Below are 12,796 nucleotides of genomic sequence, written 5' to 3' on the forward strand. Positions count from 1 at the left end.
ACATAAATTTTATGAACTAGGTATAACTGTAAAAAAAATAAGGCTTCATTTTGAAACTCAAAGTAGACAATAGCAATTTTTTTTATTAACAGCGTAAACAATCATAGCATGTTAGCTTGAAAATGTTTGAGGGTCATGAAACCCACCATCATTACCAGTAGCCATCAAATTAGCAACTGTTGGTAGGAATCGTTGCTGTCATGGATTGGTTACCTGCCCCAGTGTAGCTTTGAAAAATGCCAGGCAGTTGCTCGAGGTTGCTCCTTTGCAGGCACACCTGGAATCTTGTGTCTAGGAATCAACAGCTGAGAATCTGCCTCTTGCAGCCTTTGCCAGGCTCTGTACACACTGCAGACAAGTGGATCATTCTGTTACCAAAGTATTTTTTATCTCCTTTCCTCTGCTATTTCAATTATCTTTTCATGCTAGCAATTAAAGCTAGATGGTGCAGTGTTTCTGATGTGTTCTTTTCATTACAAATCAAGCTTTATGGAGACCCAACCAGGGAATATTTTATCCCTAGTCAACTCTACTAGCTTTTGTGATAATAGAATTTAGAATAGACTCTAAAGATTTTCTATTTCTTTGCTCCTGATGGACAGAAAAAGAAAGCAAGGAAAATGAAATGATTCCGTATTTTGTGAAAGAAAGGATGAAAAGCTTTAGCATATGGCTTCTGGTTTTCCAAGAACCACAAAGAGAAAAGTTGAAGATTTCTTCATTGTTCTTTTTAAGTGTATTACTTTATTTGGTTTAGCAGGGACAGAGGGAGGAAGAGAAGAAAGAGATCTCACCCATTGGGTCATTACCCAATCATTCCTCTGGGAGATGGGAACTCGGTCCAGATCACTTATGGATGGTGGGAACCCATTGCTACTGCTTCCCAAGGTATTGGGTCCCAGAAAGCTGGAGAAAGCAGCAAGGCCTGATATTAAACCAGGCATTTCAATGTGGAGTACCAAAACCATTTTTCAATGTCTATTTATTTTGATCTACTTGAAAGGCAGGGTGAGGGAAAAAGCTCTTCCATCCTCAGGTTCACTCCCAAAATACCTTCAACAGCCAGTTCTGGGCCTGGTCACCCCAAGAGGGCTTTAAAATGAGACACGGGAATCCCATACACTGGATTAACTTGCTGTACAATAATGGTCACCCAGTATGAATAGTGTCTCAGCTAAATGTGCACCACTAGTTTATGAGGTGATTGGTGAAAGAGTATACAGGGAGAAAAATAAGTATCTGAACTTATATTGCATTGGCTTTATCCTTGTCCTTTGAAAAAATATGGTTTTGTTATTTATTTTATAATCACTTGGGTGGGAAGAATTACACTAAAATCTTTATAGAACAAAGCTTGGAAAACACCAGTTAGGGCTGGCCTAATATCAATTGGAACGTGAAATCAGTTACGCACTAACTTTGCCAAACGTCTGTGTATATTTATATATACATTTTATATATAGATATATATAATGATGCTATTAGTTACTTGTTTCAATTAATCATTCTAATTTACAGCATTACAACTTCTCAGCTGAAGCTCCTGAGGCCTCCTTGAAATGAAATAACTTGCCCAAGGTGGAATTGTGCTTCAAATGTGCTTCTTTTGTATCCAAAAATGCCACTCACAGCATTGAGTTATGATTCCTTTAGGGAACACTCTATCTGCTACACAAAGATGACTCACTGCTTCCTAATATAAGAATTCTATAAGGCAGCTGCAATGAATATGATTCATTTCACAAATAACCCAAGTCAGTGGAAAATGTAATATAATCCCATGATTGATCTAGCTGAAACACTTTTATATTTAATGACATCATTGTGAAGATAACTCTGAAGATTTTGAAATGATGTGTACACAATTTGACCAGCCTTTAACAGATGCGTTTGTCCACAACTATGTAGAGCTCAGTTCCATGAATTCAAGGACCGTATTACTCATCAGTTAAGTCTCAGCCAACAGGGGACTGTCTGGAATAAAGTAAGACTCTCGTAAATACTCAGGAATGGCTGCAGGCCACTGGGGACCAAGTCCAGATCTTTGCTCTTGATTCACACCTAGTGCTGAGCAACCAGTGGACGAACCCCAGAGTGCATTCATTTGAAAAGAACTTGGAAGTTGACCATTTGTCAATTCTGACATTCATTTGTTAGGTGTTTCCATATAGAGTCTAAACTGAAACTTCCATTATGTTTTTAAGGGGTTTGATTGTCCAGTAGGTAAGTACTGTATATAAAACAGCAAAAGTATGGGACATCTTCCATGGAAGTCTGCTTACCTTCTTCATCACCACCTTCAAATTTGGGCCTTTATCAGGGTGCTGTGCTCTCAAATGCTTGGTCCCAGGATTCACTGCTCCATTGTCTTATTTCTGCTCAGAATTGATTCAGCTTTGCTCAATGTCCTTCTTGCATTTGTTAAAGTTTTCAAGAAACATTGCCATCAACGATGTGTCTGTTAGTTATTTTTGTTTTTAAAGATGTACTTATTTATTTGAAAGTCAAAGCTACAGAGAGAGAAAGAGAAAGATCTCTCACTCCCCAAGTGATTGCAACAGCCATGGCAGAACCAAGCTGAAGCCAAGAGCCAGGAGCTTCATTGGATCTCTCCTGTGGGTGGCAGGGACTCTGGAACTTGGGCCATTTTCTACTGCTTTCCCCAGGCCATTAGCAGTGAGCTTGACTAGAAATGGAACGGCTGGAATGCAGATGGGTGCCCACACGGGATGCCAACATTGCAAATGGTGGCTTAACCTGTTGCGTCACAACACTGGCCTCAGAATTTTGATTGTGTGTATTTTATTATGCTGCCTAGGTTCCCCTCTGGAAATAGTTCTGTATAAAACTAATGGTTTTGAAGGCAGTTTTGATTATGAATAGGGCATTTAATACAACATGAATGTTGGAAACAGAAATTCGATGACAGGGTGTGAGTGGGAGAGTTTTTACAAAAGATTATTTATTCCACATTTTTACATCAAACATAAGGAAGGAATTAATATTAAAATGATTTTAGGACTAAAATGAATAACAAAGAGTCAGCACAGAACTCAGGAAAAGCAACAAACTCCATGTTCTTAAATGTTTAGGTAAATAATGAATTTATATCAAGTAATGCTGCATCTGTAAGTTTAACTAAACACAAACATCTCATTCCAGATCGTAAAAGATTTATACTTTTATGACAGCTATATATCTAAAACTTTAAGAGCATCCTCTTAAGTAACGGTCACCAATGAAATGAAGCTGATTAAAATCTCTTATTTCCAATTTTTGATGATCTGTCACTCTGTGTTTAGTTTTAATATATTACTTTTATAATAAAACCCCATCCCCGATCAGTCTAGGTAAAGTGCTCTATGGTTCTTTATAGTGCTTTACCATTTGTAAAAGTTAAGTCAGCATTCACTAGAATTGCGTGGAAGATCAGGAAAATTCTTCATTGTCTCTCTTTGGTGGATTCAGAGACTTACAAACCAAATAACTTGTCGAGGCAAAGTCTTCAACAGGAACAACTAAGCCTTCTTATTCCTTTTCCAGAATTATTTTGGTTTCATTAGATCACTCCTTGCAATGTTTATTCAGCACATCATTCTTAGCCTATTCTTTAATTTACCAGCAATCTTTTCGGTTTAAGCTAAGTGACTTTTTATTTGAATTATAATCATTCTGTCAAAACCATACTTTTGAAAGAACTTAAAGAGATCTCCCTGTGCTGCCTTTGCTCAGTAGCATTTGGGTTTTTTTCTTTTCTCTTGTTTTGTTTTGTTGTTTCGAAAAGCTTCAATTTAGAATGCAGATCCGATGGCATTGCATGGCACATCTGAAGAACAAAAATTATGGAAAAAAACAGTAGATCGGTTCAAGAGACTGGACATAGCCAGATATCATTTTTGTGAATCATTGGGACATAACGTAAGTGGGAGTCTTAAATTAAGCCAACTCTGATAGAAACATCACTCTGTTTTACAGGAAACTGAACAGTCACCTGCCAGTGTAGAATATTGAGATTTAACTGCATTTCCTTCAGTTTTTAAATAAATTCCTATTCTCATAGGTCAGACAGAAAACACAAAAGCCTACATTTTGACATATAAGCAAAAGTAAGTTATGTACATTTTTCTTAATGTGCAAATATTAAATCCATTAAATGGTTATGATGGCTAAAAGCCCGAAAAAAAAAACATGTCTTAATTAAAATATGAGTTAACATCTTCTCCAGATTTCTGGAATTTATATTGATATGAACAGAAGACGTTATGTGGTATTGCAATAGTATACCCACTCAGAGATCGTAACGTATTAGATTTTAATGTTCTATGTTTGAGAACATGTCAATGAAAAAGAAAAATGTGCTATGTAATTCAAATGGATAATGCCACATCTCATTGTTTCTTGCCTTGGCCACAGGAAAATAAGAAGTCAAAGTAAGTACATATTTTGACCTTGTTGTTTCACTTAAGAAAAAAAGTACCAGTTGCCTTCTAAATTTATAAATTTCACATTTTTTTTTTCAATACTTGGTGGGATCAGAAGTTCTTCCCCCAAATTTAGGATATCATTTCTTTAAGAATGTTCACTTTCATGACTAAAGCCCCCACCCACCATCCTCACCATTATTTTGAGCAGAGAGGTAGAGTGTTGGCTCACACCTTTTTTACAGCTTGCAAGCTAGAAAATAGGCTTCTCCAATGTCTGTGATGTTTATGTCATCAGTACCTGTCTTGCCAAGGCTTATTGAAAACAGCTGGGTGCCTGCCGCCTGCCCCTGCCTTTGTTGGAACTGCTGCCAGAACAGGTAGTCAAAAATGGAAAGTAAGGAAAAACGCAGGCATCTGGGGTGTCTCTCAGGAAAGCAGCTGCGGCTTCCTTAGGAAGCGGTCATGGTCTCCCATCAGCCCAGACTGCATCCCCTTGGGCTCAGTTCTGGCAGGACTGGCCCTGGAGGATGCGGTTTATGACTTGGGGCTTGTGCGAGACACCATTTGGCAAGCCCCATCTCTGGCAGGGCACAGAGAGAAACCCCGCAAGCTGTGAGCCATCTGGGGTCTCCAGTCCTCTTAAGAGCTGACTCCTGGAAGTTCCCATTAACTGGGGGGGTGGGGGGGGGGACGCCCGATCTGCCCTTTGACACAGCACAAACAATGCAAAGAGATCCTTTCAAAACCTATCTTGAGAGCAACTTGTTTTTAAAATCAGACATCACCAGGGCTTCTGTAACTACGGCACATTTGTTGTTGTTGTTGTTTTTGGCCTAAAATGGAACTGAGTTTTAAAGATACTTTTTTTTCCCCACTTATTTCCTAGATGGAAGACACATACTAAGAAATTTTCAGATGGAAAATTCTAGATGAGCAGGGTTAGCTAATACTGTATGTAAGCTTTTTTACTCTTCTGGATTTCAGTGTGTGTATCTCAGTTACTGAAGACTGTTACCTGTGTAGGAGGCCTCAAGCTCTTCATTTCAGAAAAAAAAAAATAAGGAAGAATCAGGCTTTTCTCTGTAGTAAGTACAATGGCAATCAGCTTGCTTTGGGGATAGGATTGTGCCGACTGAGTAGATGAGACCTGACTGATGTCAGAGTTGGGCTAAAGATGCTTTCAATCTCAGAAATGAAAGAGCATCAGGAAAGTGCAATATTTTGACTTTTAGACTAAATGTCATGTTTCTCCCTGTTTGTGAAAATTCTTTCCGGACGCATGAGGATAATGATTAACCCAGCAACATTTTATCCAAATCTCTTCGGTTTCAAAACTCACCAAAAGAGGTCAGTAATTTTGTGCTGATGAGATTGTATTTTGAGTGGTAGTCCAAGATTATTTAGAGAAATATGGAAGTAAAAAAGAAGAATTTTTTCAAAATGTATTTCCAAATTCCTTGGACTCCTACTGTGGAAAAAGCAAAATTTCAGGCATTGTTGTTAGGTCATGGGGTTAGGTCATGCTCAATGGTTTGCCCGTTGCTAATGTGAAGGCATAAAACACTCAGCACAGAGTTAAACCAGGTAATGTCCATCAAGTGCCTTGTAAGTTTCCAACTCTTGTTTTATTTTCAACTTCATAAAAATGAAAACAGACCATCCTTAAAAGTTTTCATTGCACTTAAAAAAAAAACTTCCTGCTCATATTCATAAAAAAATACTCTGTTATGTTCCCTGGTGAGCATACATACTTATAGATGGGAGAATCTTCTTGATGGAAAAGCATTCTTTCTTAAAAAGTAAGCCTTTCCCAAAAAAAAAATATTTTTCCCAGCATAATGGTCAACTTTCTTCCTGACTTAACTTTCCACAAAAGATGCTGGACCATTGAGTGATATTACCTTATGATCACCGTTTCCTGCGTGCATTTGCGCTATTTCTCTTTTGTAGTTGAGGCAAAAGTTGTCTAAAATACTATTCTTCTGAAGTCCTGAGGACCTGAACCATGAAAAATGTAGTCACCCTCCATTTGAAGAAATATTCTGGCTGCCTCATGAACATTAGTCATTTCTGATCAGTTTTGATGGCCAGTTTAGCTGTTGCTGCATGTTGAACCTGGAAAGCTGGAAATGTTGCCACATTTGTACCTTTGGGCACTTCAATTGAGAAAGGTAAAGCTGCTTTGCTCACAACTTCGAATTCCAACATGAAAACAACACACAGATGTTTTGGAGAAATGTAGCATCTATTTTCACTTTATGCTAATTATGATTCAGACAATTTCAACCAGATGAGTTTGCATGTACAGTAGCTAATTCATGCCAACTGTGCTCAACTGTACTCTGAATTATAGTTTTTTTTTCACGATCTATAAGAGATCTCTAACCATATTGTTAATTTTTGTGGCTTTCCAATATAGCTGTGTCAGCACAGACATTGCTCGGATGATCAAATCCTTGGTCTTCAGGAGTACGGCAAAAACAATGCCAGTTTCCCCCATATGTTTAAGAGTGAATAGTCTATTGTACATTGTAACACACAGTCAGCTCTCAGGAATGGTTGAAGTGAAAGATTCTGCACTTGCCGTGTGAGTTTAGCTACTACATTTTGTCAGTCTAACCATAAGTGTCTTTTACTCCTTGTTGAGTCAAATATGACATGCGTGATTTCTCAGTTTCCAGAATGCAACTGCAGGGTTATAAAACTTTATTCTAATATTTCTCTGTGTGTGTGCTCAAGTTTTGAAAAGCTTGATTGTGCGTACTTATTTTCATCTCTTGTTTAAAAGTGAATATCAGGAGAAGTCATTTAGCTTAGTTCTTCTGAAGCCAATCTTCCATCCCAGCATACCTCAAGTCAGTCCCGGCCCCTTGCTCCTGATTCCAGCTTCCTGCTAGCCCTGGAGAGGAGCCGTGAGGTCTCTCCTGGGAGATCTGGACTGAGTCCCAGCTTCTGCAGGCATTTGGGAAATGAATTTGTGATGGGAGCACTCCCTCTTTCTGCCAATAAGTTTTTCTTTATGTCTTTCTCTGCCTATCAAATGCACCAAACATTTAAAATGAAAATCTAAATAAACAATCAACAATGGGAAAATGCATTTTTCCACATAAAGCATTGTTATAAGTATATTCCATGAAATTTATTTTCAATTTTTTCTTCCTCAGATAAGAACTTTAATGCTTATTTTAAAACTAGCAAAAACAAATATTTGTTAGATTTGAAAGTATAGATAGCAACAAATCCTTACCTGACGTTACATAAAACACAGCTGCGATTGCATTGTCTTGGGAAGAAGGGACACAAATATGCCAAAAGAGAAAATGCAAGACTACTAAGTAGTAGATGCAATGTCTGAATATACTGTCTCCAAGGTTTTGGTTCTTGGGATGCATTGGACCACATATTGTGGAAGAATAGACTGAAAGTAAAACTGGTCATTTCTATTTCTTCTGAAGGTTTTCCTTTTAGAAAGATCATCAGTATGTTAGGTTTGTGGTTGGAGGCGACACCGCATATGCAGGACAACAGAGCTAGGTAACATTTCCTCTCACCTTTAAGATGCCATTCCTTCCCTGTTTGTCTTTATAGTTATTTGGCATAAAACCTCTTAAAATACAGACATCACTGGGCAGGGCAGTCAAATAACACAGCAGTTCTCACTAGCATTTTCATATGGATGAGCGGCTTGGGTTAACCACCTGCCATTTCAATGAAGGTTCTGGAAGGAGTGGCGGAAGTGTAGAGAGCATCTGTACAGGCCAAGGTTCAAGTGTGTGAGCTGAAATCCCTGGGAAGCCAGGGAGACCGTGTGAAGGCAAGGAGCAGTAATGATGTGTCAGCCCAAGGAGGGCCTGACACTGGGAATGAACTTCCTTTGTCTCCGACTTTGCATCCAGCTGTGAAAAGCGTGGGGCTTGCCCAGACCCAGGACAAAAATCACTGCACATTCGTACATTGAGTTCCTGCGTATCCAGAAACATTGCATTTGTAAATCACAGAAGAATATGGTGAAAAGAAAATAGAGAGGTTGTAATTTCCATTTATTCTTCTAGCGATTCTCTTGCCTTAATTGAATAAATACCTGGATCTAAAGTATATATTTAATGTGATCAACTACAGACGCTTAGGAAGGAGAGCATAACAGAAGAATCAAGAAAGGAGCCAGGAAAGGAAAATTTAAAATAGAATCACTGTAGTAGCCAAGTAGTTTAGTCTATGTTAAATAATTTTTTAACATAATGTTATATATGTTGTGTACATTTTATTATATATATTACGTATATAGACACATAAACTCATATGAAAGAGAATCTGTTTTCCTATGTAAATTTATACACATATATATATGAGCATACTAATATTCTTACTTTTCTTTCTTCCTTCTGTCCTTACATTTTTTAAATTTTATTATTAGTATTTCAGTTTTTACTATGACATACTTTTGGTTTATTATATAACCACAGGCATAACCCTCCACGAGATAGAGAATTCAACAATTGGCAAGTGGAAACAAAGCCTTTTCCTCAAGACTATAGACTAAATAATAAAATCTGGAAAATGTCAGACTGCAAGTTTTCACAGAAATAATTGCCTTCAGCCTTTCCTGACGGGTTAATTCCTATAACCATATACAGCAGACTCAAAACTCATAAAAATTTGTTTTGTCAAATGTACAAAATAAGGTATCTATTAACTACTTTTGGAATATTCAGGGGGTAGGATGGCATTGTAGTAGTGACCATTCCTGCAACATCCTACACTGGCTCGTGTTCATGTCCCAGTTCTCCCACTTCTGGTCCTGCTTCCTGCTAATCTGCCTAAGAATGCAGTGGAAGGTGGCCCATGTGCTTGGCTCCTGCACCCATGTAAGAGAACCAAATGAAGCTTCTGGTTCCTGGCTGTGACTTGGCCCAGACCTGACTTGCACCCATTTGAGGAATGAACCAGCAGATAAAAGTTTTCTTTATCTCTCTTTAATCCTCTCTCCCTGTTTGTCACTCTCTCACTCTGTAACTCTGTCTTTCAAACGAATTAATAAATCTTTTAAAAGAAAGCCTATTCTGGGTCCAATGGAAGACTATTCTGGATCCATCTTCAGGCCAATATAAAACACTTTTCATCTCCATCGCACTTGACACTTGACACTTCTCTGACAACAGTGAAGCCATCTTTATCAATAAACACATTCCTTGCAAAATCTGAACTTTCACATGTGCTTCCTACCTCCCTTCCCCGGTCTTGGCATTGTTTTACCTGGCAACACCATGAGAAATCCCATGAGGTCATCTTTCTTGAATTACAGTCAAAAGAAACAAAATCAAGACAAGCTTTTAAAAATATCGTATTTGACTTCTGAGACAACTCCAAAATGTGAATATTATTCTTGACTCCAACTTTGGAATAGCTGCTGATTTTATTTTTCATATCTGTCCATGCCAGAAGCAAGCTCTCAGCCTGGCCAACATGAAAGGTGATTAGAAAGAGCCAGAAGTTCACATAAGCTAGATATCCCAATCACCAATCTAAACTTCGGCGGATAAAGTGATCTGCTATTGTTGTTATGGTGGCTCCTTTGCTTTAATCAGATTTCTAGACTTGGCGGTATTTTTCTGTGTCTCCAGCCTCAGTTAGTGCCTAAGGACTCACCTCAAGAACAGGATCTTTCATGTCATCCTCTTCCTAATTAGATGCGTTTCTCTTGTCTATTTAATAGGTCAAACAGCTACAGTGATCTTCTTGGTGAGGGGCAATTCTAACACAGAAAGTTTGCACAGCAAGAGCAAAGTTATAAAACTTCTCATACAAATTTCTTTCTTTCCCGTTCTTAGGGCCACACCTCTAGCATGATGTTCCTGATTAGAACACAGGAAAAGGAAAGGCAGAAAGTTGCTTAAGTGGCCAGTGAGGAGTAAAGACATGGCCTGGCCTGGTGGCATTACGATTTTGTACAAGGAACAAGCCTACAAGCACAGGGGCCACCATTCTTCTCTGTTCGAGCCCTAGACCTTTGGAAATTTTGAGTGGCAAATAGTTGGTGATTTATTGGGAGATTCTGCTGGTGTCCAAGCTGAGGGAGATGGTCTCCATGTTCACTAGAGGTTGCTTGAGATGATTTAGTTAGGTGTTTCATCTTAGAGGGAGTTTTGCAGTTGCGTTGTAGCACCTGATAAGATCAAATGATCTGTAGGCAGCAGTACTTCCAGCGTAATTTAAGTTGAGGGAAGCTCCTCCAGGCAGGGTCCCACAGCAATGTTTCTTTCACAGTATTTTCATGTTTCCTGTTCCAAAGGCTTCCTACACTACAGAAACTCTGACACTAGTTCCTAAGGTGCAAGCAGCATGCACTAGCCCTTCCTCACCCGTGCCAAAACCAAGTTCTACATTGTTCGTTGACTTCTAACACTCGTCCATGGAAATAACTCCCAATTTGTGAGCAAAAGGTAAGAGCCATGGAAGCAAAACTTCTTCCTCCTATTTCTGTCTTCATGTGACACATTTTAAGTCTTTCCAGTGGACATTGGCTACATTCAGCTTACATGACTTAACTTTGTAAAATATTGTTCATTTCCCAACGTTTCCAATGTAGTTGAACAAAAAGAGCTGATCCAGTACTAACTGTTTTTCTTCCTTATGTTCTATTTTGTCAGATTTTCTTCTCTGTCTGCGTCGCTTTCTGGGGTGTAAGAAGCGTAAAGCAACTTGTCCCTTGGAAATGATCTGAGCATGAGCAGCCACGTGTCTTGTCTGAGCCTGTCTTTCCTGACAATTTGGGTTCCTGCATGTAGAACAATGATTGCCTGGTACGATGCCAATATGAACTGCTTGTTTATTGTGTCTTGCTTTACAAGGATTGTTTTTCATCAAAATTGAAGTAAGCTACATTAATTTCGTTTACTCAGACAGTTGAAAAACAAATTGACAATGCTGTGTTCACTGATGTATATGGTGCATATGAAGAGAGAAAGAGAAAAAATGAGCAAACAATAAAAGAGGAACATCACATTTGCTTTTGTTGTGGTTTTGTTTTGATGGGGTATCATTTCAATGTTTGCAAAACCTGTACAGAGATATCTATCAAGGGATGCCAAAAAGCTAGCACAGAGTGGCACTGAAATGTTTATTTTGGCCAAAACATTTTGAAATTCATGTAAACGAAGGGCCTTTAAAAAATACAGAAAAATGCATGTTACAAACAAAATCATTCATGAGCTTGAAGCATTCTTTGCATTGAACTAAGCATACCATTTGAAAGTACCCTTGGGTTTATTATCATAAAAATGTATTAATAAGTTGTGAGCCTAATACTTTTCACCTTTCCAAACCTACATAAATGAAGACACCATGTTATAGAAGGAGACATTGTTGACATGAAAATCAATAAGACATGTCAGAAATAATTGGCTTACCTGCCCAAATTGGGATACGTACAGCTCGTATGTTTAGTCAATTTGTTCGGTAAATTGGTGAGCATATATTAAGCCCCGTGCCTGGAGTTCTTATGATAATATTTATAAAATTCTCTAAATAAAATTACCTATGGTGTTAGGTAAGCACTGGAATTGTGAAAATCTGCCAAAGATTTCATTAGCAGGGAACTAACAGGGAGAAGCTGAATTAAATGAGGAGAGCTTGTAAAAGTGGGAACAGAACTTTCTCTCCTCTCCTTTAATATTCTTTTTTTTGGTATATATTTCAAGTTGTAATTTAAATAATTACAAGAGTTATTCATTATTGGGATGCACATACATTCAGCACCAGGCTAGAGAGACTGATCGGATTTTTAGTTCACTTTATGAGTCTGTTACTTAAGCTCAGAACAAAGAAAAAGTATGTAGCTATCAGCAGCCAGGCTGCGGTCTGCAAGTTCATTGGGCACAAGATTCCAGTATATGTCTTCTTCATATTGGAACAGCAGCAGCCGATTAAAGTTGGCATGATGGAAAAATTAACAAATTATGTCTCAAGCGTCAGAAGTAGGGTTTGGCTTTACTTCATTCATCCTTTTATACTTAATTAAACTCAGAGTCTGAATAAGTACTTAAACCATAACCAAGATTGAATCCGACTTTTGTCCTTAGCAAAGGTTTCTGCAGGATCTTGCTTGTCAAGAATCCTGTGATGGCAGTGAGCCCTCTGCTGGCTTGAAATGATTAGGTTTATAGCATGAACATTTTCGAGACAAAGATTTTGCATTTTAGAGACATTGCAGTCTTTAGATCGCCTCATTCAGCAATGGCACAGAAAATAACTTTTCTTCTTTTTTTTTATTTTTGCAAGTTTTTCAACAGGTTTTTAGTAGATCTGAGTAGTTTAATGGATTCTACAAAGAATAATGTATGCATTTGTAACTGTGCTTGAATATATGTGAATTT

The 12,796-nt window shown here is 38.1% G+C and overlaps 1 protein-coding gene across 1 annotated transcript in view; it reads left to right on the forward strand.

The window, feature by feature from the left end:
* AGMO (alkylglycerol monooxygenase) overlaps window positions 1-11,420 on the forward strand; it is a 292,645-nt gene extending 281,225 nt beyond the window's left edge. The window contains exon 13 of the mRNA XM_040964982.1: window positions 11,072-11,420. Within this exon, the coding sequence (XP_040820916.1) occupies window positions 11,072-11,140 (69 nt within the window). The 3' untranslated portion in view covers window positions 11,141-11,420. The remainder of the gene's footprint in view (window positions 1-11,071) is intronic.
* Window positions 11,421-12,796: the final 1,376 nt, after the last annotated feature.

The sequence above is a fragment of the Ochotona curzoniae genome, unplaced genomic scaffold (genome assembly GCF_017591425.1).
Source record: "Ochotona curzoniae isolate NIBS_2020 unplaced genomic scaffold, NIBS_Ocur_1.0 scaffold_3835, whole genome shotgun sequence".
In the NCBI taxonomy this organism is placed as follows: domain Eukaryota; kingdom Metazoa; phylum Chordata; class Mammalia; order Lagomorpha; family Ochotonidae; genus Ochotona; species Ochotona curzoniae.